Source organism: Arabidopsis lyrata (assembly GCF_000004255.2).
Source record: "Arabidopsis lyrata subsp. lyrata unplaced genomic scaffold ARALYscaffold_8, whole genome shotgun sequence".
NCBI lineage: Eukaryota > Viridiplantae > Streptophyta > Magnoliopsida > Brassicales > Brassicaceae > Arabidopsis > Arabidopsis lyrata.
Window position 1 is genome coordinate 237429 of NW_003302548.1, and position 26336 is coordinate 263764.

The window sequence follows — 26336 nt, forward strand, 5'->3', positions numbered from 1 at the left end:
CACGCACACGCGTTTTAATGTCATAAATTAATACATAATAATTGAAAATAATACAAAAAAAAATTATTATAATAACTAAAACAATTAAAAAAATATTCAAAATAATTCAAATACGTTACGGCTGAGGTATTTACTAATTACGGCCGAGTTATGAGAAAAATCATTTTATTTAGAGGGCCATTTGTATATTAACATTATGTCTGGTTCTAATAATGTCCAGATTTATAACATTAAATCACAATAAAAATTTCATACTTCCAGCCCATTCACATTCTATATAGATCGACTTTCTAGGAATGGAAGTTAAGTATGGCCTCTGTGTGTTTAGGGTTTAGATGGTGTTGGTTTAGGGTTTAGGGTACAAACATGAGCTAATTTTATGATCATTAAAAGATGAGTGAATAGAAGAAGTTAAATACATCTTATAAACGTTGTTTAATTTCAGATTAAATCAAATCACGAATTTAACACATAATAATTCGTGGTTTGGCCGAGTTATGACAACAACACGGCTGATGTACCACAGATGAATTCGTGGTTTGGCCGAGTTATGACAACGTTTTACGGCTGAGTTACTCAGATATTAATTTATATATACAGTCTCGAGATTACAGAAAGTGTTTTTTGGGGAAACGCCAACAATAATTGCTGACATATTCACACGCACACGCGTTTTAATGTCATAAATTAATACATAATAATTGAAAATAATACAAAAAAAATTATTATAATAACTAAAACAATTAAAAAAATATTCAAAATAATTCAAATACGTTACGGCTGAGGTATTTACTAATTACAGCCGAGTTATGAGAAAAATCATTTTATTTAGAGGGCCATTTGTATATTAACATTATGTCTGGTTCTAATAATGTCCAGATTTATAACATTAAATCACAATAAAAATTTCATACTTCCAGCCCATTCACATTCTATATAGATCGACTTTCTAGGAATGGAAGTTAAGTATGGCCTCTGTGTGTTTAGGGTTTAGATGGTGTTGGTTTAGGGTTTAGGGTACAAACATGAGCTAATTTTATGATCATTAAAAGATGAGTGAATAGAAGAAGTTAAATACATCTTATAAACGTTGTTTAATTTCAGATTAAATCAAATCACGAATTTAACACATAATAATTCGTGGTTTGGCCGAGTTATGACAACAACACGGCTGATGTACCACAGATTTTTTCGTGGTTTGGCCGAGTTATGACAACGTTTTACGGCTGAGTTACTCAGATATTAATTTATATATACAGTCTCGAGATTACAGAAAGTGTTTTTTGGGGAAACGCCAACAATAATTGCTGACATATTCACACGCACACGCGTTTTAATGTCATAAATTAATACATAATAATTGAAAATAATACAAAAAAAATTATTATAATAACTAAAACAATTAAAAAAATATTCAAAATAATTCAAATACGTTACGGCTGAGGTATTTACTAATTACAGCCGAGTTATGAGAAAAATCATTTTATTTAGAGGGCCATTTGTATATTAACATTATGTCTGGTTCTAATAATGTCCAGATTTATAACATTAAATCACAATAAAAATTTCATACTTCCAGCCCATTCACATTCTATATAGATCGACTTTCTAGGAATGGAAGTTAAGTATGGCCTCTGTGTGTTTAGGGTTTAGATGGTGTTGGTTTAGGGTTTAGGGTACAAACATGAGCTAATTTTATGATCATTAAAAGATGAGTGAATAGAAGAAGTTAAATACATCTTATAAACGTTGTTTAATTTCAGATTAAATCAAATCACGAATTTAACACATAATAATTCGTGGTTTGGCCGAGTTATGACAACAACACGGCTGATGTACCACAGATAAATTCGTGGTTTGGCCGAGTTATGACAACGTTTTACGGCAACAATAATCGCTGACATATTCACATGCACACGTGTTTTAATGTCATAAATTAATACATAATAATTGAAAATAATACAAAAAAAATTATTATAATAACTAAAACAATTAAAAAAATATTCAAAATAATTCAAATACGTTACGGCTGAGGTATTTACTAATTACGGCTGAGTTATGAGAAAAATCATTTTATTTAAAGGGCCATTTGTATATTAACATTATGTCTGGTTCTAATAATGTCCAGATTTATAACATTAAATCACAATAAAAATTTCATACTTCCAGCCCATTCACATTCTATATAGATCGACTTTCTAGGAATGGAAGTTAAGTATGGCCTCTGTGTGTTTAGGGTTTAGATGGTGTTGGTTTAGGGTTTAGGGTACAAACATGAGCTAATTTTATGATCATTAAAAGATGAGTGAATAGAAGAAGTTAAATACATCTTATAAACGTTGTTTAATTTCAGATTAAATCAAATCACGAATTTAACACATAATAATTCGTGGTTTGGCCGAGTTATGACAACAACACGGCTAATGTTCCACAGATGAATTCGTGGTTTGGCCGAGTTATGACAACAACACGGCTGATGTACCACAGATGAATTCGTGGTTTGGCCGAGTTATGACAACGTTTTACGGCTGAGTTACTCAGATATTAATTTATATATACAGTCTCGAGATTACAGAAAGTGTTTTTTGGGGAAACGCCAACAATAATTGCTGACATATTCACACGCACACGCGTTTTAATGTCATAAATTAATACATAATAATTGAAAATAATACAAAAAAAATTATTATAATAACTAAAACAATTAAAAAAATATTCAAAATAATTCAAATACGTTACGGCTGAGGTATTTACTAATTACAGCCGAGTTATGAGAAAAATCATTTTATTTAGAGGGCCATTTGTATATTAACATTATGTCTGGTTCTAATAATGTCCAGATTTATAACATTAAATCACAATAAAAATTTCATACTTCCAGCCCATTCACATTCTATATAGATCGACTTTCTAGGAATGGAAGTTAAGTATGGCCTCTGTGTGTTTAGGGTTTAGATGGTGTTGGTTTAGGGTTTAGGGTACAAACATGAGCTAATTTTATGATCATTAAAAGATGAGTGAATAGAAGAAGTTAAATACATCTTATAAACGTTGTTTAATTTCAGATTAAATCAAATCACGAATTTAACACATAATAATTCGTGGTTTGGCCGAGTTATGACAACAACACGGCTGATGTACCACAGATAAATTCGTGGTTTGGCCGAGTTATGACAACGTTTTACGGCTGAGTTACTCAGATATTAATTTATATATACAGTCTCGAGATTACAGAAAGTGTTTTTTGGGGAAACGCCAACAATAATTGCTGACATATTCACACGCACACGCGTTTTAATGTCATAAATTAATACATAATAATTGAAAATAATACAAAAAAAATTATTATAATAACTAAAACAATTAAAAAAATATTCAAAATAATTCAAATACGTTACGGCTGAGGTATTTACTAATTACGGCTGAGTTATGAGAAAAATCATTTTATTTAAAGGGCCATTTGTATATTAACATTATGTCTGGTTCTAATAATGTCCAGATTTATAACATTAAATCACAATAAAAATTTCATACTTCCAGCCCATTCACATTCTATATAGATCGACTTTCTAGGAATGGAAGTTAAGTATGGCCTCTGTGTGTTTAGGGTTTAGATGGTGTTGGTTTAGGGTTTAGGGTACAAACATGAGCTAATTTTATGTTCATTAAAAGATGAGTGAATAGAAGAAGTTAAATACATCTTATAAACGTTGTTTAATTTCAGATTAAATCAAATCACGAATTTAACACATAATAATTCGTGGTTTGGCCGAGTTATGACAACAACACGGCTGATGTTCCACAGATGAATTCGTGGTTTGGCCGAGTTATGACAACAACACGGCTGATGTACCACAGATGAATTCGTGGTTTGGCCATATACGGCTGAGTTACTCAGATTAATTCGCCATTAACAAATACATAAAAGAGAATTCATACAAACAATACTACGACTGACAAGTTTTAGCATTATGCCCAACTTGATTACATCGAGAACATACATGTTGCTTCCTAGGGCGTTTGTTTCCAATGGCAACTTCCAAAGATGATTTAATCCTAATTTTCTTGGGCCTTCCTGGCTGGTTTACAACAATCGGAGGCAAGCACGGTTGGTTAACTACAATTTGAGGAACAGGGATTGCCGTATCGGAAGGCATGATTGGAGCAGCGTATGCGCTAACCAAGTAACTTCTCTTATAATAAGGACTGCACAGGGATATACGAGACACATCCATATGCTCTGCAGCTGCGATTGCATGTATGCATGGTAATTTCTCGTGGTCGAAACGACGGCATGTGCATTTTTTAGCATCCACATTTACAATATGCAACTGTGTTCCATAAGTTACATGCACGCGTAAAGCATCAATCGTTTGTACACCCATAAGTCTTGCCGCGGTGACACGGGCCTATTAGAGGGGAAAAAAAAAACAAAATACGTTAAGTCTGATTTATGGAAATAATGTCTGGTTTAAGAACGTTTGACGACTGACTTATGTAAGAAGTTACAGCTGAGTTACCTGTAACAGTTTTTCAACACCTCGTGAGAGCGTTGTTTGCTGCGAATTCGCGTCCTCTCTCCGTTCAGCAAACCATCTGGTCATCATAGTCCGTATCGATTCTAACAGTCGAACTATGGGAAGGCTTCTGGCCTTTGACAGTGCTTTGTTCATTGATTCCGCAATATTAGTAGTCATTAAATTGTACCTTTCACCCGGGAAATGAACACGCGCCCACATTTGGACACCAGCTCGTTGGAGGTATCCATGTAGGTTTTGATCAGACGCTTCAATCTCATTGAACGCCTCATTAAAATCACTCAGCCTAAAACACCTTGCCGCTTTTTTCACCAAAGGGAACAAATGTTTTCCTTTGAATTTCACCAAAATGTTCTTATGCAAATGGTAAGTGCAAATTCCACGAGAAGCCAACGGAAACACTTCACCAATTGCTTTCCCTATTGACTTATGTCTGTCCGAGATTATCGCAAGATCCTTATCGTCAGGGATAACAACTTTGAGTTGCGTAAAAAACCAACGCCAAGAATCATCATTTTCGGTGTCAACAATACCGAAAGCTATTGGATAAATCTGAAAATTACCATCCTGAGCTAGGGCTGTTAAAAGAGTCCCTTTGTAACTTCCATGGAGAAACGTACCGTCGACAACAACAACTTTGCGCATGAAAGGAAACCCAGCAATACTGGCACCAAAAGAAATGAACACATAGTTGAATCTTCCTTCCTCATCAAGTTGAAGACGCGTGACTGTACCCGGATTTGCCCGTCTTATCATGTATAGGTAAGAAGGCAGTTCTTCAAAACTACTCTCAGGAGTTCCATGATCGATCTGCCTTGCATACAGGAGCGTCCTATGTGACTTCCAATAACCCATCTGTTGACACCAACATATCGTAACTATAAGTCAGCCGTAATACATATAACTCAGCCACAATGTAAAAATAAGTCAGCCGTAATATATATAAGTCGTAAACTATAAGTCAGCCGGAATGTATTCATAAATCAGCCGAGATGAGAAAAAGTCAGTCGTATAGTAATCAATAGGTCAGCCGCCACACAGTAATTACCTTTATTCTAAAATGCTTATTGATAATTACTCCGACTGATTTAGGTTTAACATCCGGACCAACGTCACCAAGAAAGTCCCTGTAAAGAACTCCCAAAACATCAGGTGTTGCTTGTCGGGATCGATTAGAACGGTCCGTCACAGAACATGTGTGTTCCGAATCGTATATACGAACATAAAAATGTGGCTCATCCCCTTGTGTAGATGCACGAACTCTCCATCGACATTCATCAACCCAGCAAACAATATTCACTGCGGTCGGATTTGATACTGGTACATTAAAATCAAATCTATCCCTTACCGCAAGAAGTTTGAGTCGATACACCAAATCTTCTTTGCTCCGGTATCGTTGACCTACAGCGAGGTTTAGCGAAGACAACTCCAACCTTAAAGCCTCCGAGTTCCCAGCCGATCCGGCCATTTCAATGTTCTGAGGTTTCTTCTTAGGAGGCAGAGACGGTGAATCTTCGTCTTTATTCTGAGGATCGCCGTATACAGTAAATTATCATCATCAGATGAGGCACCATCGGAGTCGTCGAAAACATCAAATCGGCTTGAAAATTCATCATCTTCTTCTTCGTCATCTGCTTCTTGGTCACCTGCTTCTTCGTCACCTGCTTCTTCGTCTTGATTTTCACTATAATCATAACAAAAACCTTCAAATCCACCATCGGGAACTTCGTATCTAGATTCTAATTTTGAGCCAGAACTGGATGGCCGTTTCATCCTTCCTCTCGATCCGTCCTTCCGACTAATTTCCATATACTCTTTCACCGTAAATTCCACACAGAGACGTAGTTGATCGATTTTTCGTAGGCTTAGAAAACATTGTAACTGTCGATCATTGGAGACATAAACTGGTGGAGTATCAAGCGACATATTTTTCATAGCCTTCTTCGAGAACATGTAGCTCAGCTTTAACTGATGGCTCAACTCATTCAATCCGTAGTCATCGAGCACCAACTTCACAAGCTTGTCGTGCGTTGTTTCCGCATCTATCTGCACAACTCTACACCCTTTATCGTCGGTGTTAAATACGAATTTGTGTTTCTTTACCCAATTACCGGAAACAACCATTACCGGAACCGGATCAGTCATATCGGGGTAAGGAAGAACGAAAATGAAGAAATAAGACGATGACGAGTCGAGTGAAATTTAAGTTCCAGAGATGTGAAAAAAACACAGGTGAAGATCGACACAATCAAGAAGAAGATGAGTAGTAGAAAAGACCTTTCATATTTCCCTTGATGATGCTGACATGGAATGATGACATGGAATGTTGCATCCGACGTCATTTTTTTAATTGATGAAGTGGCAAGTAAGCCACCAAACGAAAATGTTAATCAACCAAATTAAACCAGCCATCAAACAAAACTTTAACTCAGTCGCAACATGCATACTATTACAGTAATTAAAAATCGAAAAAAATGCAGCCAAATTCAGCCGTTTAATGTCGTAACTCAACCGAAAATCTTTAACTCAGCCGTATCGTTTGATAAGTCGGCCGTAATTGCAAGCTATTCTAGTAATTAATCTTTCGCTACTAAGTCAGCCGTAATTGGGCCAAGTTTTCCATTAACTCAGCTCATTACGGCTGATTTATGACACTAGAGGCTAAATTAGCCGTAACGACATCACATAACTAGGCCGTCTTTGATAACTCAGCCAACCGGAAAAAGTTAACTCAGCCGTGTCGAAGCAATAACTCAGCCAAAATTTTGACAAATTAACCAACGGGTGAAATCTCAGCCGTAACTTAGGCTGGGTTATGTTCGAAAGTCAGCCATTTTCTCATAACTCAGACCGACTTCATTAACTCAGCCGTAACTAATGTCTAAGTTATACTCGTAAGTCAGCCGTTTTGCTCATAACTCAGTCATTTTCCATAAATCAGCCGCTACTAACCGTAACTCAGCCGTCACTGCCGCTGTATCGCTTTACGGCTGAGTTCATTAATACACGTCAGCGATTTCTGACGTGGCGACGCGGCTTTGCTGACATGGCAGTGGCATTCTTTGTAATTACGTTTTTTCCTGTAACGTTTAACAGGGGCACGCTGGGTATAAAAAATATACCCGAAATATGATAGTAATAAAAAAAGATCTGTATGTATCTGGTAATTTCATATAAAATGTTATACATCTGAGTAAAGATCCCAATATTTTATGATAACATCAAAAATAAACGAAAAAAATGCAGTATTGTATATAGTATTGAAATTTGTGTGTTAACACCTATGAAAATTCACAGTTTTTGCAAAATTTTCAAATTTTGCATAAGCGTGTTTGACCCTTCTTTAATCAATTTTCTGAGCGAGACATAGGTATTGTTAGTCCATGATTAGGACATTTGACATTTCTCTTAACTTCGATCATCGATCATATAAATCGATTTTCGTAACCAATAAATCCAACAATCGATAAAATTAGTCATTAGATATTTTTATGAACTATTTAGCCAAAAAAAATAATAATAAAAAAATAATATAATTTATTTTTAAATTTATGTTTGATAAAAGTAAAGAATCCAATTTTTGCTCAGCTTCGACCTTATCTACGTTTTCAATATATATAGAGCATAACACATGAGTGCCTAAACGAAAAGAAAATGGTTTGAGCTGTGTGTATCATTCATCTTCATTCTATCCAAAAGTCCAAACCCGAGCTAACTGAACAATTACAACGTTAGTTTTGTTGGTCGGAGAAAAGCACCTCAATTCTTTCTATCTCTCTGCTTTCAAACTTCGGTTAAGATCAACGATGATAGAATCACTGCGTATGCGAGGAATGCAAATATCGCTATCTGTATCAACAGTTTTGGATTTTCTCTCATGTTTGGCGACGTCACCGACCTGTCACAAAGCCGGTTAAACTTGTATCATTATGTTATTGCACGATAGGAGATTAGGATTGTTGGTTGCTTTACCTTGCAATACGTTGCGAGAGCCGATGAAACGGTAAGCTTTGGATAAAGACAATGCCTGGCCCCGTTAGAGTCGCCATTACTACGTTATCACCCTTTTGGATGTTGAAAGATTGAAACAGTTAAGGAACAAAACAAAAAAAATCTGAATCTTCTTCTCATTGAAACAAGTATATGTGAAGGTAGAGGGAGTGTAAATGTACCCCGAATACTGCTCGTCTCAAAGGAGCATTGTTTTTGATTTGGACATCGATTGAGGGTGTGAGAGCAGCAATACAGGACACGTCAATGGAGAAAACTTCTCCTACCTCCAGAACTTTTTGTAAAACTAACATGTTTGAGATTTTAATGTCAGTTTTTTGAAGGGGGTGAGACCTAAATGGAAACAGCATTCAATTTGGATAAAATCTCACCAGAGCCACCTGCGAGGATAAAAGCAAGACCTTGTCCAGATAGGCGTTGTCTCAGAAATCCCTGCAACAGCAATTTGTGAGTAGAAGCCAGACAAAGGGTTGCAGGATTGTTAAGAATAAATATTTGCATCAGAAACATATGCAAAGTATTGTCCTTCTTACCTCTGCACCAGCGGCAACAATGTTTCTAGCCCTCTGGTCAACGGAGTTGACAATCTTCACATCATGGACGGAACAAAGGAATGCATCTGGCTACAGAAAGTGAAGACAAGGTATTGCAATTCTGTAAGAGCTTGATCTGAATGAAGAAGAAGCTGAGAGCTAAGTGTCCACATTTAGGAAAAAAGACTCTTACCTGGCATAAGATCTCACCTCCAAACATTGCCAAATCGATCTACAGGGGAAACAAAGTTACCAAAGATCACAAAAACAATCAAGAATCAGGCGGTATATTAAGGGTGATATGGTAGATGATTATGCCAACATGGAGAAGCTAAAAACACTAACCGGGAGAATCCTAGCCAAATAAGGTGCAGCAATACCCACAAATCCATCGTTTTGCCCAGTATTCCTAAGAAGTACACTGCTTACACTCTTGCCCAAAATCCACTGCAAAACTCCAACTTCTTGTTCAGGAGTGTATGTATTTTCCATCTCGATGGACCCAGACATGTAGCACATGGAAGCTACAGCACCAAATCAAATTTAGCAACACAAAACCAGCATTACAAAACTGAACAGAGAAGTGAATTATTCAGGGGAAGTACCAGGCTTAGCGATGACTTTCTCCTCCGACTTTAACATTATCTGCTAACAGACGACCAATGGTTAGAGAAGCTAAAAGGATATGAGCCTATTTTTAAAAAGCAAATGAACCTGAACAACTTGGGATTCACCACCCAAAATCTGGAAAGGTGTAATAGTATCTTGTTGACTCTGCATCAAATGATCACTTATTAGACAACACAACAACAACAATGATATCAATATGTTCAGGCAACAACAACAATTTGATCACTTATTAGACAACACAACAACAACAACTACAATGAAATGGAAAAAAAAAAAAAAAAAAAAAAAGTAAGACTAATCCAAGGAAATGAAAACATGGAATTTCTCTAACTCTTACTTACAAATGAACCTCAAATTGCAAACAGACCTCATCATTTTAGATAGCGAAATGATCAAAGAGAGAAGAAGCAAACCTGGTAGACGTAAGGCTGAAATGGAGTTGAAAAAAACGGTGCGGCCATAGTGGTGAAGACCGCAGAGATGATCTGTAACCAACAAAACCTCTGACGAGCTTGTTCAAAGAATTCTCCGGTCAATTTCGAACGATCAGATCACAAAGCAAGTAGCAGAAATTCGAAATTTGGTGTCCGGAATTGTTTGTTATAGTCGGCGACTCCACGACGAACGAGACCGATGAATTTTGCTCATGGGTGGATCTTATTGGCAGATGACACGTGGAGATTGATTACGTGGACCATTCTCATTGGTTGTAACGAGTAAAGACACGCTTCAATATGTAATGGCAACATGTATATTACCAAAAACCTCAGTCCCTGTTTCGTAAAACAGCTTTCCCAATTCCTATCAAACCCTCTTTGCGAGTGAGAGGGTCTATTTTCCTTATACTTGTTCAACTTTAACTCATTTTAGACACCAATCTACCAAATCATCCTTGTGACAACCCTTTTCAGTACAAGAAACAGGACATAGAGAAATAAAAGCATCAGAAACTTCTTGGAAGCCATGACCCGAAGATTGACTCGAACCCCGAATCTTCTCATCAGCTGCAACACCGTACCACATACCATCACCACCCCTCGCAACAACATCCTTGCAGCATCTCCAGGTCCACCAACGTTTCCCACATCTTCCCCTGATATGTCTACATATGACACTGCCTCTGAATTCTCTTTCTTTTCTTTGTTGGTCTCAGATTTGTTCAGCCCCAGGCGTTCATTGAGCCAGATAGATATGTTGATTAGCAGTTTGGCCATCCATGCAACCTCGTCTTCTGAAACCGGACGGGTCATCCAGTCCCCTTTGTACTTCACAATCCCTGCTATTTGGTTGCCAGCACCACGTGGCTTGAAGAGCTCGTCACGGATTTTTTGAGGATGGTCCGGCTCTAGGGAAAAAGCGATTGGTTTAATGACATGCCCACCAAAGAAGTTTGAAACCGCTGATTTTAGTGAATCTACACACTTAAGGGCCTCTGTGAGGTTTTTCTCGGATACAGTTTGCAGTTCGGCTTCTGCCCGCAGTATGAATAGCTGCAAATGCAAAGAACAAAAGCCTTCAGTAAAGTAAAATAAGTTTTAAGCTCCACTCGCCCCTGTGAGCTAAGGGATTCTAGAGTCGTATAAACTAAAGTATAGTATTGGTAACAAGAAACATGCGTGCAGATCAGGGATTCTGATGGCTCATCGATACAACTAGGGTACTGAAAAACAAATGTAGGAGAACTAGTTCTCAAAGTATATTTCCGTGAACAATTTCTCAAAAAACAAATTCCCAAGTTAATAGCTCACAGCATCGCCGATGACTGAGAATTCATCTAATTGTCAAGTAACAAATTCTCCTGTTAATATAGATAGAAGGCTACAAACAACAAAAAAAGTAAATCGGAAGGTTATCCATATATTTTTCAACTGGATCATTCCATAATAGAGCTATTTTTAAGCACATTTGTAGATATCATCCTACAAAGATATCTATCTTCTACTTTTTTTATTCCTAACTTATCACTACAGTAGATTATAAAAGGAAGACATTAACCTGAAGCAGTTGTTGTCCGCCATCTTCACCATCACTAAAGAGTTTCAAGTCTTTGTTCCAGTTTTCATGCAAGAATGAACCATCAGCGTTGCTCTCACACAACCCATCTTCCCAATCCTGAAGTTCCACAAGCAGTTAAACATGGTTTTTCAGCATAGAGTTTGTGTACTTATGTGAAAAAAAATTGATTTTACAGTGTTTTATTAAACTTTCCAAGGGTGTTATGATGAAAAAAGCTAAATAAGTATGAAGACAAAGGATGGCGATAGATGGAGTAAAACCACTGGAAAAGCGTTCAATGACCGAAGACAGATAACATATGGGTTTGAGGGAGGAAAAATATAGGCATACCTTCAACTGCTCACGGATAGATGGAGCAAATCGAGACAATTCGTTCACTTTTGAGTTTCCTGGTCCAGTTTGTTTAGAGTGAAAGGCTTTATCAATATTCTTCACCAGAACCAAAAGCTCTTTTGACGATGTCAATGTACTCATCACCTATATAGAGAGACACAATAGAACCATTCAGTCACATTAAGATTTAAAAACAGAAGTCTTGCAATCCATATTCTAACAGATAAACCCATGAATTTGAGAAAAATAGCTTAAGCCAGGGATCAAACCTTCAGAACCATCTGAGTTATTATTTCTGGATCTGTGTGAAGGAACTTGTGCGCAAAGCCAATAAAATGCATGACCAGAGAACTGTAGTAGAGATAATTGGATATCACATAGCTCTGCCACAAAGACGTGTATCCACAAACGCGTGATTCATAAGACTCTTCCTTTTTCACATCTTTTACAGATCCATTTAAAGCAGCTTCAAGATCTGAGAAATCATCCAAACTGATCATCCATGGTTCCAGGTACACAACCCAGATAGTGAAGACCTGAGATGCATTCTTAATTGAGCTTCCTATGGGACAGAACAAGAAACTCCTCAATATATAGCGGTAAAGCGGCCTCTGTAAATGGGTGTTCCAGGAAGTGAGCGGCCTGAGACTCAAATTCGCAACATGGAATGACGATCCTGAAGTCGGTGTCTTCCACCGTGGACTCTCGCCATACTCAATGTAGCTTTCACTCCCAACACCACTTGTAACCCAGCTCAAATTCAGATACTTGACAAGCAACTTAACTACTTCTTCCAACCCACAAGTAGGTGGAATCTCCTCCACAGCAGAACGGAAAGGAGGAGACACACCAACAGATTTAGCCGTAACAACAGGAAACGGTGAGAAGTCATTCTCCACAAGCCAATAATGCACGAACACATTCACCAAGAACTCAGCTCTTGTCATCACTGACCCATCATACCCATTTCCGTAATGCAAAAGAGAGCTACGATAAGGCTGGTGTGCGTTTAAGTCGAAAACAGGAACAAATGCTTTCAGATAAGAGTAAAGAAGCCTTAAGTAGAGATTACACTCCAATTTCTGATCAGAATCACGCTTGTTACTCCCTGGAAAACCTTTGATAAGTGTCCAATTCTCTAGCTTAAACATCTTTCTCTTTTGGATAGGATTCACAGCTGAACTCTCATTGTTTCCTCTACAAACCGGATAATAAGAGAGCCAAAACATGTAATACTCAAAAACATTTAGCCTAACTTCATACAATGAACCACGAAGTGAATCCTCCTCAATTTTACCTTTCAAAAAGGGACACAGATTAGATAACGCGCTTCGATCCTTCTCGCTGGAGAGCATGAATCGAGCATATTCCGGTAAACGTTCGGTCGGAAAAACGTACTTAACAAGAGCTAACTTATCAACAGCAAAGATTGAGCTCATGAGTATTCCACTGGGGGATAAGAGATTAAATACTCTCTCCGCTAAATCCAAATCGTTAGCCGCCGAGATTACATCGATCCAACCGTTCGGCCGCAGCGACGAAGACGGTGCCGGAGATGCCGCGGTCGCGTCGCCGAAACCGAAGATCTTACAAATTAAACTCGGAAAAGTAACAGAGAAGAAATGACGACACTGATCAGGCGTATGTGAGTGAAGAAACGATTCGACGGAAGAACAAGCAGCGGAGATATTCGACGGCGTGGAAGCTGAGAGTATAGCCGAAGCTAGGTCTTGAGATTGCGAAAGCGAATCGACGGTGTACGAGTGTGGAAGCATCTCTAAATACGAAGCTGAAGACGAAACTAGGGTTTTTAACGAGAGATAGAGCAAAGGTTTACGCCGGAGAAGAAGGGTTTGAAATGCGAGGCGACTCAAATCGCGCCTTGTGAAGAGGAAAAGGGGACAAAAGAAAAATAACAATCAACACGAGGAAGAAAAAGAAAGCGTTACGTGCCACGTGGCATCTGTGTAAATCGCCGCGATTAACTTTCCATTACTGTGGACTTTTTACCAAAGAGTGGAGGTCAATCGGTAAACGCGGGAACACTCTCGACACTCATCGCCCTAAATTTAACGCTCCTGATTTTGACACGTCATTTATTTTTTTAAGGCCCATTTAGACCAATTTGAGCCCATTTGGCAACTTGTTTACTTGAGAGTTTTCCAATCTGGAGTCCGGTCAAATCCGGTTCGGCTTGATTTAATTTCCCTTTTCAATCCGTTCGTTTGGTCAGAGGATAAACAAACTGTTTTTTATTTATTCAAAACTAATAAATTCTAATTTTTAGTACACATTAAACGAAAATTAACGCATCCTAGAGTCAAAATAAAAGCATACAAATATAAAGAAATGTAAGCAAAAAATAATAATTTGTTTTTTTTTTTTGCTCCCTAATGATCAAAGCTGAACTAAAACATCCTACCAAGTTAAACAACCTAACAAAGCGAATCTTATTTAAGTTACTGTGACCAACAACTAATCTGTAAACCCCAAACCAGATCCCATTTTTAGACCGTCACTTCCTCAGCTCTTTTATAAAGCGTGTATCACGCTTTTGATGTCCGAACTATCAGAGCTAGGATTCGGGTGAAATGCTGATTGTCTTGACGATGACCCGCCACCTAGCTTCAGCGAAAGAGACTGATCGGATTCTCCATTCTTGTTGGACTCTGCAAGGCTGAGCTTAGACATACCAAGAAGCTCATCAACATTGATAGGAGCTTTCGAGTGCACCGCAGTTGGTCTGAGAATCTCATGAGTTTCCTCTTTCTTAGGTGGTTCAGGAACATAACCAGCAGGCCATATTGGGAATGGAAACGGGTAATATGGTGAGAAGTAGGTCGGATATAGTATGGGGAATGAGCCAGGTAGTTGCGGTTGCGGTTGCAGTTGTGATTGCAGTTGTGTGGTTTCTTCTAGTCTGGAAGAAGAAGAAGAAGCAGCAGCAGCGGTTGCAGTTGGTTCCCCGTTGGTAGAGTTTGTGGAGTCCATGGATTCACATTCTTCGATTTCCAAGATCGACGGTGCTTGAAGTGTGCCCGGAGCAAGTGTCTGATGAACAGAGTCAGCACCTTGCATTTCAGTTTCCACAGGAATATTATCTGCTTCTGGTTCTTGCAAATCCATGGGAATATCTCCAACCTACAAGGACAAATCACAACATAAGGAGAATAACGAAAGAGAATTGCATATCAATTAAAATGCCTAAGCAGGATTGGCTGCAAAATGGGATCCTTAAGCATATGTAGAATGCAAACCTAATTAGCTTCTGAATTCTTTGAATCCGTATCCCAACACATTTTGAACCACTCCAATATAAAAAATGGTGTTTTTGAATGAAGAAGGAACAAACCTCATCAGGGACCATATCAAAGAGACTAGAACGTCTTTTGCGACGAGACACATTGGATTGTCTGATGAAATACTTCTGAGCATGGCTAGCAACTTGTGTTGGTGTCCTAGTGGTCACATAGTTTCTTGAGATACCTCTCCAATCACCTTTACCTAGCTTCTGTAATCCTAATAAGAACATCCTGTGTTCTTCCTCTGTCCATGGAGTTCCTACAAAACCAATATCAAACAAACAATTCCATTTTGTTACATAAACCAGATCACCACTTGTTACATAATGCAATTAGAGACTTTGATGCAAAATAAACACAATTACAAAATATTGGAATTTGATATAAGATTTGGCCCAGGAATCAAAGGAGATACCTTTCTTTCTCTCGCGGCTAGAGGAAGAGCCAGCAACGAAATCTTCAGAAGCATAACCATCACCAGCGACATGGTCAGGGACATCACCCGGAGAACCCGGAGTATTGGACCCGGTTCCATGCCCACCCGATCCAGAACCCGTGTAATGACTAAGATTACCCATACTTGCACTTTTCCGGATCGAACCTTCGGTGAGCCTAACACCAAAGAGCTTCACGCCGCGATTGGGACAAGTCCGAGAGTTGTGGCCATTGTGATTGCAGTGAGAACATCGACGAGTCATACCCGACCCGATTTGTTTATCTGAATCGGATCTGATCGGAGTCTGAAACGGTCGCGGATCGGATCTTAGCTGATCGCAGAAGAAGCACAGAATCTAAATTGAGAGAGAGATAGAAAGACAAGGGAGAGGAAGAAAGACAATAATCGGTTTATCTGGTCGGATTTATTACATAAATTCGATTTATCTGGCCGGATTTTTTTGTAGATTTTTTATTTTTTTATTTTCTTTGCTCTTACTCTTAGTATGTTTATTTATATATATAAATCGGAAAATATTTGGTGTATCGTTGGTGGATTTTTTTCCTTTTCCATATTTCATAATTGACTTAATAGTCAATGCAACATGTCTAGATTAGAAGATTTATTTTGGAAAAAATGTTGAATTACTTGAACTAAGAAGTCCAACTAGCTATTACTACTATTAATTATTTATAGCCATTTTTGTATAAAAATTTGAAAAAGATATATTACAGGCTATCTAAATTTTCAAAGTTTTAATTTTGGATATAAAACAGCTTTTTCTGTGGTTTCTTCTTAACATCATGGCATATATCTTAAATAAGTTATTATATATTAATGCCACCACATATAGAATAGCTGTAACTAATAACTCTTTCTATATAGACCAGTTTGTAGGTTTAATGCATTTGTGATTATCCCATTGTCTTATGCTAAATACTACAGTTTCTTTATATTTTTCTGTTTATATAAGGGTGGATATGTATACAAAAAATGCAAAAAGTTTTAAATATTTATGTACAAGTGTTAACCCTCCACTAGAAAATTAGCAATCGGTATGAATATTGTTAGCCACAAGATTAATTACACTATTCAACATTTTAAATTATTCTAATAGACCTTCACGCGTTCCATACATAACCTTGACTAGATTTTTAGAAGTTGTAAACACAAATAAATAAAAGTATGACATCTGTTTGATAAGATAACATTAGCATTAGAAAAAGTAAACAAATGCTATCACCCTACACACAAAGAAAAATTAGATTTTTGGTTTTATAGATAGGGTCACAAAACTATAGGTTATTTATTTAATAATATAAACTAAAACATATTTTAGTAAAATAGACCCATGAGTAAGTAAAATATGTTATCTTAAGAAAGATAAACATGATTGTGATTTCATTTTCTGGCTAAAATTACAAAGGGTGTCATATTATTTGTATTAGACACCACCCTAACTCCAAAAGTCATATCTTATATACATACTAAGATTTATATTCTTTTTGGGGTTAACGGTTAAAAATATTCCTAAAACAAAATCTTTACACCTTATACTAAGAAATTTACTATGTAAAAAAATTATTATTTTTATAGTCTCAGAGTTCCATAATCATTAACGTAAAGGTCAAAAGAAAATTAAAACTAAAGGCAAATGCAATTTTTGTTTATGAACAAAAACAAAAAAAAGGATAGAAGAGAGATAATATGAGTGGATGGGTTTAGTGATTTAGATTAGGAGGTCCCACGTTCTCAAATGCCACGTGGACAGAAGGAGAGCGGCTTATCCAGAAAGGAGAAAATATTCACATTTGCCTTTCTATGGTCAGATCTTCTAATATTATGCCGATTGATTCCTTCACAAAGCTTTCTCAGCCGTCCACGTGTCCTTCTCCCGTCGGTGGCAGATTCGCATATTATTTCTTGTCATTATTATATAACAACGTTTACTCAAATCTTCACCTAATAATAGCTTCTAGCTATTTTTATCCACATACTGTATATCTACCTTTCTCGAACTTCTTATAGTTTCATATCCATTTTTTTTAATGAGATTGTAATAAAACTTGAGAGAGAAACAAAAAAGAAAATAAAATTTTGAAAGAAACCCCGAAAAACGTTTTGACCGTGATTGACCCAAGTAAACGTGGACCTTGGGCCAATCCAAATCTCGAGGCCCAAATGACGTCTGCTTCCAAGAAATTATCGGACATGGAATTATTTATCGGTGGAAATTGAATTCCGAAATTATAGTGTCTCGTTAAATAAATAAATATGAAAATTTGACGGACTTTCAAAATTAGGAAAAAACAAGGAAATTTAAATGTATTCGGACCGACATGAAAACAATAACTACTGTACTGTCCTAATGTGGCGTGTTCTCAACAATAATCCTTATTTGACCAGATACAAAAGAGTATAAACTATTTACTAGAAATTGACCTGCGGTACACCGCGGGGCTATATTTTATTTTTAAAAGTCGAAATTTAAATCTTTTGAAGTTTATCTACAGATATAACCTATATTTTTTTTTTAAAATTGTACATATATATCTATATATTATTCAGTGTGAGTGTACGATTAGTATGTTTTAGGTTTCAATTTTTAAAATATAGAAATGAAAACATACAGTTCATTAAGTAACGATGTATGGCGGATTTAAATTTAATTTCTTTTGTTGTTTGCATTTTATTATAATATTTTTAAATAATATAAATAATTTTATATATGTCAATAATGATATTTTTGAGTAAATAAATATTATAACAATGCAGTATGGATGTAATTGTAGCAAGGATAGTTATGGCTAATAAATATATTTTGTAGAGATCTTTTGGCAATGATTGTTTAGGTTAATATCTTTGATTTAATTTTGAAAATCTAAATAATAAATGCCAATGGGATGCCATCGTAAATAGTAGTAAACTCAAGGGCTATGTTTCTTTTTAAAAATTAATTTTTTTTTTAAAAGATTATCTATTGATATAACCTATTGTTTATTAAAAAAAAAATCAACCCGCATGAAACAATATTCTTGAAGAATTTCTATTGTTGATGATATTGTAATGGTCTCATGTGTGCGTCATTTTTTCTACACAAATTTTTGAATTAAGAAATAATTATTTGTTACTGATAAATCGATATTAATTATAATAGGTTTCCAAATATTGAGGGATTTTAAAAAGATTATTTTCTATTTTAAGTTTGTATAATCATATTAAATAATCTGAATTAAATGCGATAATTAAGGGATTTTGTTATAATTAATGGAAATATGAAAAAATCTTGGAATATCTTTCCATTACTCGATTTTTTTTTTGATTTTGTCATTAACCTCTTTTCATTAATATTTTTTTTTACATAATAAGAAATTAAAACGGATCAAAACTAACTCTAATTCATAAAATTATTATATAATAAATGTGATCAAATTACATATATATTTTGTTTGTAAAACATTCTTATTGTTGATCCTTGCTTAAGTAGTACACCACATTACTCTTTCTCCAATAATACTTTCACGCTTAAAAAATAAGATCAAATCAAAAGAGGATTGCTATAAACTTCTATTTTCCTTCAAGAAAAAATAAGCAAATTAAATCAAGAAATTATATATATATATATATAAAATTAGTTAAAACTAAAACATACATAGAAAAGAAGTATAAGGAATCACTAAATATAAAATACATTAAATAAAAAAAATATATATTATATGATGTCATTGTTAGCCATAGAAAACCCCGTAACTGTTAGAAAATATTTTGAGATTAGAAAAATTATACTTACCAACCAAAATCCGTATCCAGAGTTTTGTAAAGGCTTATATCATAAAAACAATGAAAACCAATAACATTAGAATAATTAAAGTTAAGAATTAGAATTTTATTTTATTGAAAATTTATTTTTCTTCCTACCTTAAAGAAAATGAATTAAAAGAGTGAACTTGTTAGCCTACAAAATAAAATCATTAACAAACATCATGAAGAAATTAAACATGAAAATGTAAAAAAAAAAATACTGAACACTAAAAACAAAAATAGTATACGTGATGATTAGAAGAAGGACTAACTAACCTTTTATTGCATACCTTCTTTAATAGTTTATAAGAGATGAAGTTGATGATCTCCATAGTTTTCCAAAATTTCGATGAAACTGAAACAAATTTCGATCAAGTCAATGGTAGTGATACATCCTCATGATCGTCTCTCATACATACATGCATAAATAGACAAATAATAATATGTTAGAAACGACAAAGCTTCATAAAATTATAAACAATAACAATATAAAGAAATATGAACTAAAAACGAAATTAGAGGTTTGGCGGAATGAATATTTTGATTAGTGGAATAGCATGATCTTATATATATAGTGAAGTAGACCGTGCTGGTTTAGGGTTTTCAAGAGGAATATTCTGTTTATCTTGCTTTAAATGTTTTTAATTATTTACGTTTTAAGAAAATTTTATAGTTAATTCTTTTTGTAAACTTGTCGAAGAATTATTAATACTCAAATCGTAAAGATATTTATGAGAGTATCTTTCTATTGTATATTCATTACTTTTATATATTTATTGTTACGATCTATTTTAAGTAATCTATATTTATGTCAAAGAATAAAAATTAATTTTTTGCTAAACTGATTCGAAATTGATTTTCAAATGATTATTCTTTCCAAAATCTTAACTAAAGATTTGAGCATTAAACGTTTTTAAAGTAATGATATATAGAGTAATTGGTTTCTTTAAAATCGAGATTTACGCAAGATTTTAGGAACAATAGATGAGATAAGGTATGTGATAGTAATTAGTTTAGATTGTGGAAATATTCGAAATCAATTAGAGATAAAATTTATTACGGTATGATTAATGTGGCTATTAGTTTAGGTAATATTAACAAAATTTATTCTGCGATTTATGATTGGCCAAATAAGGGATTAAAATTATTACAAACTTCCTAAAAATTTTTATCCAAGATCCGGATAGAGTTAAACCCAGGTAAAACCCGGATCCAAATGAATTAATGCAAAAAAACCCTGTAAAAATGTATATGTAGATTGTTATTTTGATTTTAAATTTATTGCAATTTAAATGGGCAATTGCCTATATTTAATCTGTTATTGTAAAAGAAAAATGACATAGCTTATTATTAGAATATTAAACAAATTTATTAACATAATATATATATATATATATATATACTGTTAAAAAAATAAATACTTTTTTTTCTTTATAATTTCATAATATATGTATATATTGTTAAAATCTGGACATTTATTTTGAGCATAAATATGAAAACGATTTTCCATTAAAATCGGCTATTTATTAGGGTCATTAATATGAAAGATATTAAGACAACATGGCTTCATTTATTAGTTTGAAATTAAGACAACATCCCTTAAATTGCTAATCCAAGATCCGAATAGACTAAAACCCGGATCAAACCCGGATCCAAAAGAATTAAAGCAAAAAAGTACTATAAAAATATATATGTAGATGCGAATGAGCCACACAAAAAAAAAAAAAAAAAAAAAACTAGTTATGCAAATTTTCCAACCAAGTGTTGTAGCTCTCGAAAAAAATGGGAGGGAAATGGAATTAGGAATTTAAAATGAGACAAAAAAAAAAATAACGAATTAAATGCAATACAACAACCATAAAGTGAATGTAATTGAATATTTTTGCAGGCACCAATATCTGATACTAACCTGGTCCCCTTTCTTCTGGGCTAAGCTACAGTTACAGTTCTCGTCTCTGCATTTACTTGTTCATTCTTTCTCCTTCTCTGCTGCATTTGAATTCTTCATCCCCTATTTCACTGATATTCTCTTGGAGACTTTGATCATTTTCTCACGTTCACTTGAGAGTATTCATCATCTGGGCTTAAGGTTTTGGCTGAGATGGCTGGTTTTGATTTGAATAAAGACGGTAAAAAGCAGACAAAAAACGGAGATTCTTGGCATTGCCCCGATTCTCATAAACATGGACGCTCTAAAAGGTACTCTCGCTTCAATAGTTTAAGCTCAGTGTTGGTTTATCACAAAAAAAAGTTAAGCTCAGTGTTTGACTAATATTGAATCTATAAGGTAACTTCATTAATGGGTTTTTGAGATTATCCCCTTAAAGCTTCAGGGTTTTAAAGGTACTCTCGCTGTTTCTTGCACACCAAGTGTTTGCTTCTATGATGAAAAAGAGTAAAACGACACAGAGACTGTTACGTGAAGAAGTCGATCTGTTTTAAAGCTTTTTTCTGTTTAGAATATTTCTTCCTAAAGCCAATTCTTGTTTATTTTCTTCCCCAGTGCGTCGTCAGAGCGAGATCTCCATGCTTCTGGTAATGGAGCTTCACAATCTGCCAACAACTTCACTAGAATGCAAGTAAGATCCTGTGAAATTATATCTCATATGATTATTGTTTTCTTTTGAAGTTGATTTTTTTTTTGTCTTGTCCATAGACATCCTTTGTTCAAACAACAGCAAACAAGAGACCAAAACCTCTGCATAATTGTCAGATATTAATTAAAAACAGTGTGTCTTCGAACGACAGAGCATCCTTGGAACGCGATGTAAGCATCAGCAAGTTTTATGTCTCCATGTCTTAACATGCATTATCATGTCCCATAAGTGAGCTTGTTCATGTGAATGATCTTTGTGATTTGGTTAAACAGGTTGAACAACTTCACGTTCGTCTACAACAAGAGAAATCTATGAGAATGGTGTTAGAGAGAGCAATGGGCCGTGCTTCGAGCAGTTTATCTCCCGGGCATAGACATTTGACTGGTCAGGTAACAAACACTTCAGTATTTATATGTTTTGCTTAGTTTTTCAAATAGAAACTTGTGAGACTCTGGGTTTATATGTGACTTGGATGATTTAGGCAAAGGAACTTATCACGGAGATTGAATTGCTGGAAGCAGAGGTCGCGAATCGCGAGCATCATGTGCTTTCTCTGTACCGGAGTATCTTTGAACAGACAGTAAGCAGAGCATCTTCAGAACAAACCTCAAGCATTTCTTCTCCAGCTCATCATATAAAGCAGCCACCAAGAAAACACCCAAGTGTTATTTCAAATGCATTTTGTTCCTCCAAGAATTTCCCTCTAAAGCCTTTGCATGCTATGATTATTTTTAAAGATTCGAGTAGAAAAACCTCCAAAAAGGACCAATCTGCTCAGTTCCAGTTCAGAAACTGTATTCCTTCAACAACAAGTTGTTCAAGTCAAGCAAAAGTAAAAGAATTAAGACCAATTTCCCCCTAATTTAATCATTGTTGATACTTCATCTAACTTTTATATGTTCTGTTGTTTTTTTCTATCAGTCTCATTTAAAGGATTCAGTGACATTGAAGTCTCCATCGCAGAGAACTCTAAAGGATCATTTGTACCAATGCCCAAACAATTTGTCTGAAGATATGGTCAAGTGTATGGCTTCTGTGTACTTCTGGCTCTGCTGCACTGCCATGTCAGCAGATCCTGAAAGGAGAACCCTATCAAGATCATCTACTAGCAATGTGATCATCCCAAAGAACACTATGAATGAAGACAGAGCTTGGTCCTGCAGATCCACGGTGGAAGTATCTTGTATCTCATCAGACAAGAGAAGATTTTCTCAAGCATCATATGCTATTAACAACTATAGGTTAGTCCAACAATAGCAGTTTTTGAAAAAACAACATCTGAATTTATTTCCATTACAAGAACGCATGATTTCACTTTGCAGGCTCCTTGTTGAACAACTAGAGAGAGTTACTATAAATCAAATGGAAGACAATGCAAAGCTAGCATTTTGGATCAACATATACAATGCTCTCCTCATGCATGTAAGAACATATTGATCTAATACAAAATCCCTTTACCTCTGCTAAATCATGTTTCTATGAGGAGAATGTTCTATATATTTATCTTCTCCAGGCATACTTAGCATATGGTGTACCTGCTAATTCCCTCAGAAGGTTAGCTTTGTTTCACAAGGTATTCTACTTTGATCTCAATGCTTTATGTGAGAACAGATTCATATTTGAGTAGAGACTAATGGGTTTCATCGTGTACTGCAGTCTGCGTATAATATCGGTGGACACATCATCAATGCAAACACCATTGAATACTCTATCTTCTGCCTCCAGACTCCACGGAATGGACGTGTAAGAATCTTTATTCCTTATCCTTTTTTCAAACACAAAGACAGACAACCATTGAACACAACCAGTATTACAGTGGCTTGAGATCATTATTTCCACCGCCTTGAGGAAGAAACTAGCTGAAGATAAAGTAAGCTCACTGTTCAGCCTTCACAAACCAGAGCCACTTGTCTGTTTTGCTCTTTGCACTGGTGCTCTCTCAGATCCAGTGGTAACTTCTTTTGACTCTTTATTACTAATCTTATTCACATACATATTCCAAAGTTTTTCATATTACACTCATAAATGTTGGTTAACTTGTGAAAATGAATGGCTTTTATTGGGCACTCACATGATCAAATTGATTGCAGCTAAAAGCCTACACTGCATCAAACGTTAAAGAGGAATTAGAAGCTTCGAAAAGAGAGTTTCTTGGTGCAAACGTAGTTGTAAAGATGCAGAAGAAAGTGATGTTACCTAAGATTATAGAGAGGTTTACAAAGGAAGCTTCTCTGAGCTCTGATGATTTGATGAGATGGGTAATAGATAGCTCAGACGAAAAGCTTGGGGAATCGATACAAAAATGCATACAAAGTAAACCAAACAACAAGAAATCATCGCAGGTCGTCGAATGGTTGCCATACAGTTCAAAGTTCCGTTACGTTTTCTCAAAGGACTTGATGGAGAAAAAGCCATGGTGGGTTTAGAAGGCTATTTCTTGCGTTAAAAGAAACCCTCGATGTCCTAACTCTGGTCCTTGTCCTTGTAAAGTTGTATGGTTATAGTGAGACAATGAAAAATGTATTTTCTTGTGTACAAGACAAACTGTCACTTCCCAGACCACTGGTTTGATTTCAAAACTAACAAAAAAAATTAACTAATCTAACTGCTAATTGTGAAATCATCGTGTTGATACAACGATAAGATTTTAGTAAATTGGGGTTTTGGTCGATGGAATATAACACAAGAGTGAACTCATAGGGATGACTCTTTTTGGACGATCACAAGTTGGTAGTCATTATTATTAGAGAAATTATGTAAATTAGGCACTTTTACCACAAATAATTGGCAAACTAGGTACTTTTTTTATATATCGGAAGAATGAGTACTTTTTTCTTTCCTCTCTTAGGTCATCTCCAAGGCAACGGTAAAACTGCATTTTGAAGTGATGCAGTCCACTTTTTCACTCCAACCCAACTGTAAATATTACACTATAATAGTGTGATTCCTTTATTTTGTACAGTACTCCACTATATTTGGTGTGTTACTGTAGCAACGGTAAAAATAAAATATTAATTTTTTACATTAACATTATTATTTAGTTATAGTATACTAAATATGATTTGTCTTGTAATTGAATAATCTTACTAAATTTTGTAAGTAAAAAAATAATGTATCAAAACCATATATTTTTTATTTTTATTTTTGATAATATGCAATATAAATCAGTAGAAAATATTAAAACAACAACAAAAAATTGATTGAAAAATACATAATAAAATTCAATTAACCATGGAAAACATAAACTTATAAAATTAAAAGCTATTTTTGATATTTCGATTGTAATTTTATATTAATTAATAAATTAAAAATATTACAAATAAAAGACATCTTTAGTTTAATAATATAATAATAGAACATGTTATTTTTAGTGTGATATTTAGTGTTATGGTTGGAGAAGAAAAATATTTTAGTGTCAAATCTACACCAAATATAGTGTTATTTGAGCACCAAAATAGTGTTATGGTTGGAGATGCCCTAATAAAGCTTATTCTCTAATACAGCTTTTAGTAATAGACTAAAATATACTTATGTTGTTTTGTTGTATATACCTAATAAGACAAAAAGACATATAGATGTGATATTAATTGGGCCAAACCAAGACCAACCCAATAATGTTTTCATCTTCTAATTGTTTATGGGGTTTATAATTTAGAAATTTACAAATCAATATAATTTGTAATTGTTTATAGGCTTTCTAATTGTTTATGTATACATATTGTGTTATAAAAACTTAAGAATTTCTAAAAACAAGGTGTACGACTTTAGTTTGTAATATAGTGTACAAGCCTCTGTACACAACCTATGCTATGTAAAAGGCATAATAGCTATTAATAAGAAACCGCTTGGTTTTTGCAAGTAATAAAAATAAACGAAGTAAAAAATATATTATGGTTCAGAATCTTGCAAGTAAGAGAGGATTTGTGTTTATAAGGGACGATTAGATTTTATAAAAAAATTGGTATAGTTTAGATTTAGAAAATAAATGTAGTTAAAATGATTGTTTTGATTTTATAAGGAATGAATTTTTTTTTTTTTTTATGACAGCAGGAATGGATTAAGGATTTTATGTTCAAAATTACATATTTTTATTAGGTGGCAGGTTCTCATGAGTTACTAAACTAATTCTGTAAAAAGAC

The 26336-nt window shown here is 34.9% G+C and overlaps 4 protein-coding genes across 6 annotated transcripts; 1 reads left to right on the forward strand and 3 right to left on the reverse strand.

Annotated features, from left to right (window-relative positions):
* Positions 1-8066: 8066 nt before the first annotated feature.
* Positions 8067-10359, reverse strand: LOC9301195. 2 transcript variants are annotated; one of them, XM_021026967.1, is made up of 11 exons: positions 10126-10359; positions 9797-9856; positions 9688-9727; positions 9428-9606; positions 9276-9314; positions 9083-9172; positions 8921-8981; positions 8711-8835; positions 8511-8602; positions 8307-8436; positions 8067-8222 (listed from the first exon to the last, which is right to left on the reverse strand). In XM_021026967.1, exons 1-10 carry the CDS (start codon positions 10171-10173, stop codon positions 8322-8324), a joined length of 849 nt encoding a protein of 282 aa, XP_020882626.1. In that variant the 5' UTR covers positions 10174-10359; the 3' UTR covers positions 8067-8222; positions 8307-8321. The 2 variants fall into 2 exon arrangements, with proteins under 2 accessions (XP_020882626.1, XP_020882622.1); XM_021026963.1 differs by having other exon boundaries at positions 8075-8436.
* Positions 10360-10465: 106 nt separating this feature from the next.
* LOC110228755 lies at positions 10466-14135 on the reverse strand. Its single transcript, XM_021026946.1, is given in 6 exon segments — positions 10466-11202; positions 11708-11824; positions 12059-12205; positions 12331-13978; positions 13980-14008; positions 14010-14135. Coding segments are annotated over 6 exon segments (2568 nt in total). The 5' UTR covers positions 14025-14135; the 3' UTR covers positions 10466-10590.
* Positions 14136-14298: 163 nt separating this feature from the next.
* Positions 14299-16284, reverse strand: LOC9301196 (transcription factor KUA1). The gene is made up of 3 exons (XM_002865076.2): positions 15779-16284; positions 15414-15622; positions 14299-15202 (listed from the first exon to the last, which is right to left on the reverse strand). Exons 1-3 carry the CDS (start codon positions 16059-16061, stop codon positions 14594-14596), a joined length of 1101 nt encoding a protein of 366 aa, XP_002865122.1. The 5' UTR covers positions 16062-16284; the 3' UTR covers positions 14299-14593.
* Positions 16285-21323: 5039 nt separating this feature from the next.
* Positions 21324-24759, forward strand: LOC9301197. Of its 2 annotated transcripts, none has more exons than XM_021023111.1 (11): positions 21324-21799; positions 22104-22179; positions 22257-22367; positions 22470-22586; positions 22679-23029; positions 23119-23438; positions 23520-23619; positions 23711-23770; positions 23854-23940; positions 24014-24148; positions 24288-24759. In XM_021023111.1, exons 1-11 carry the CDS (start codon positions 21702-21704, stop codon positions 24621-24623), a joined length of 1791 nt encoding a protein of 596 aa, XP_020878770.1. In that variant the 5' UTR covers positions 21324-21701; the 3' UTR covers positions 24624-24759. The 2 variants fall into 2 exon arrangements, with proteins under 2 accessions (XP_020878770.1, XP_020878776.1); XM_021023117.1 differs by having other exon boundaries at positions 21617-21799; positions 23161-23438.
* Positions 24760-26336: the final 1577 nt, after the last annotated feature.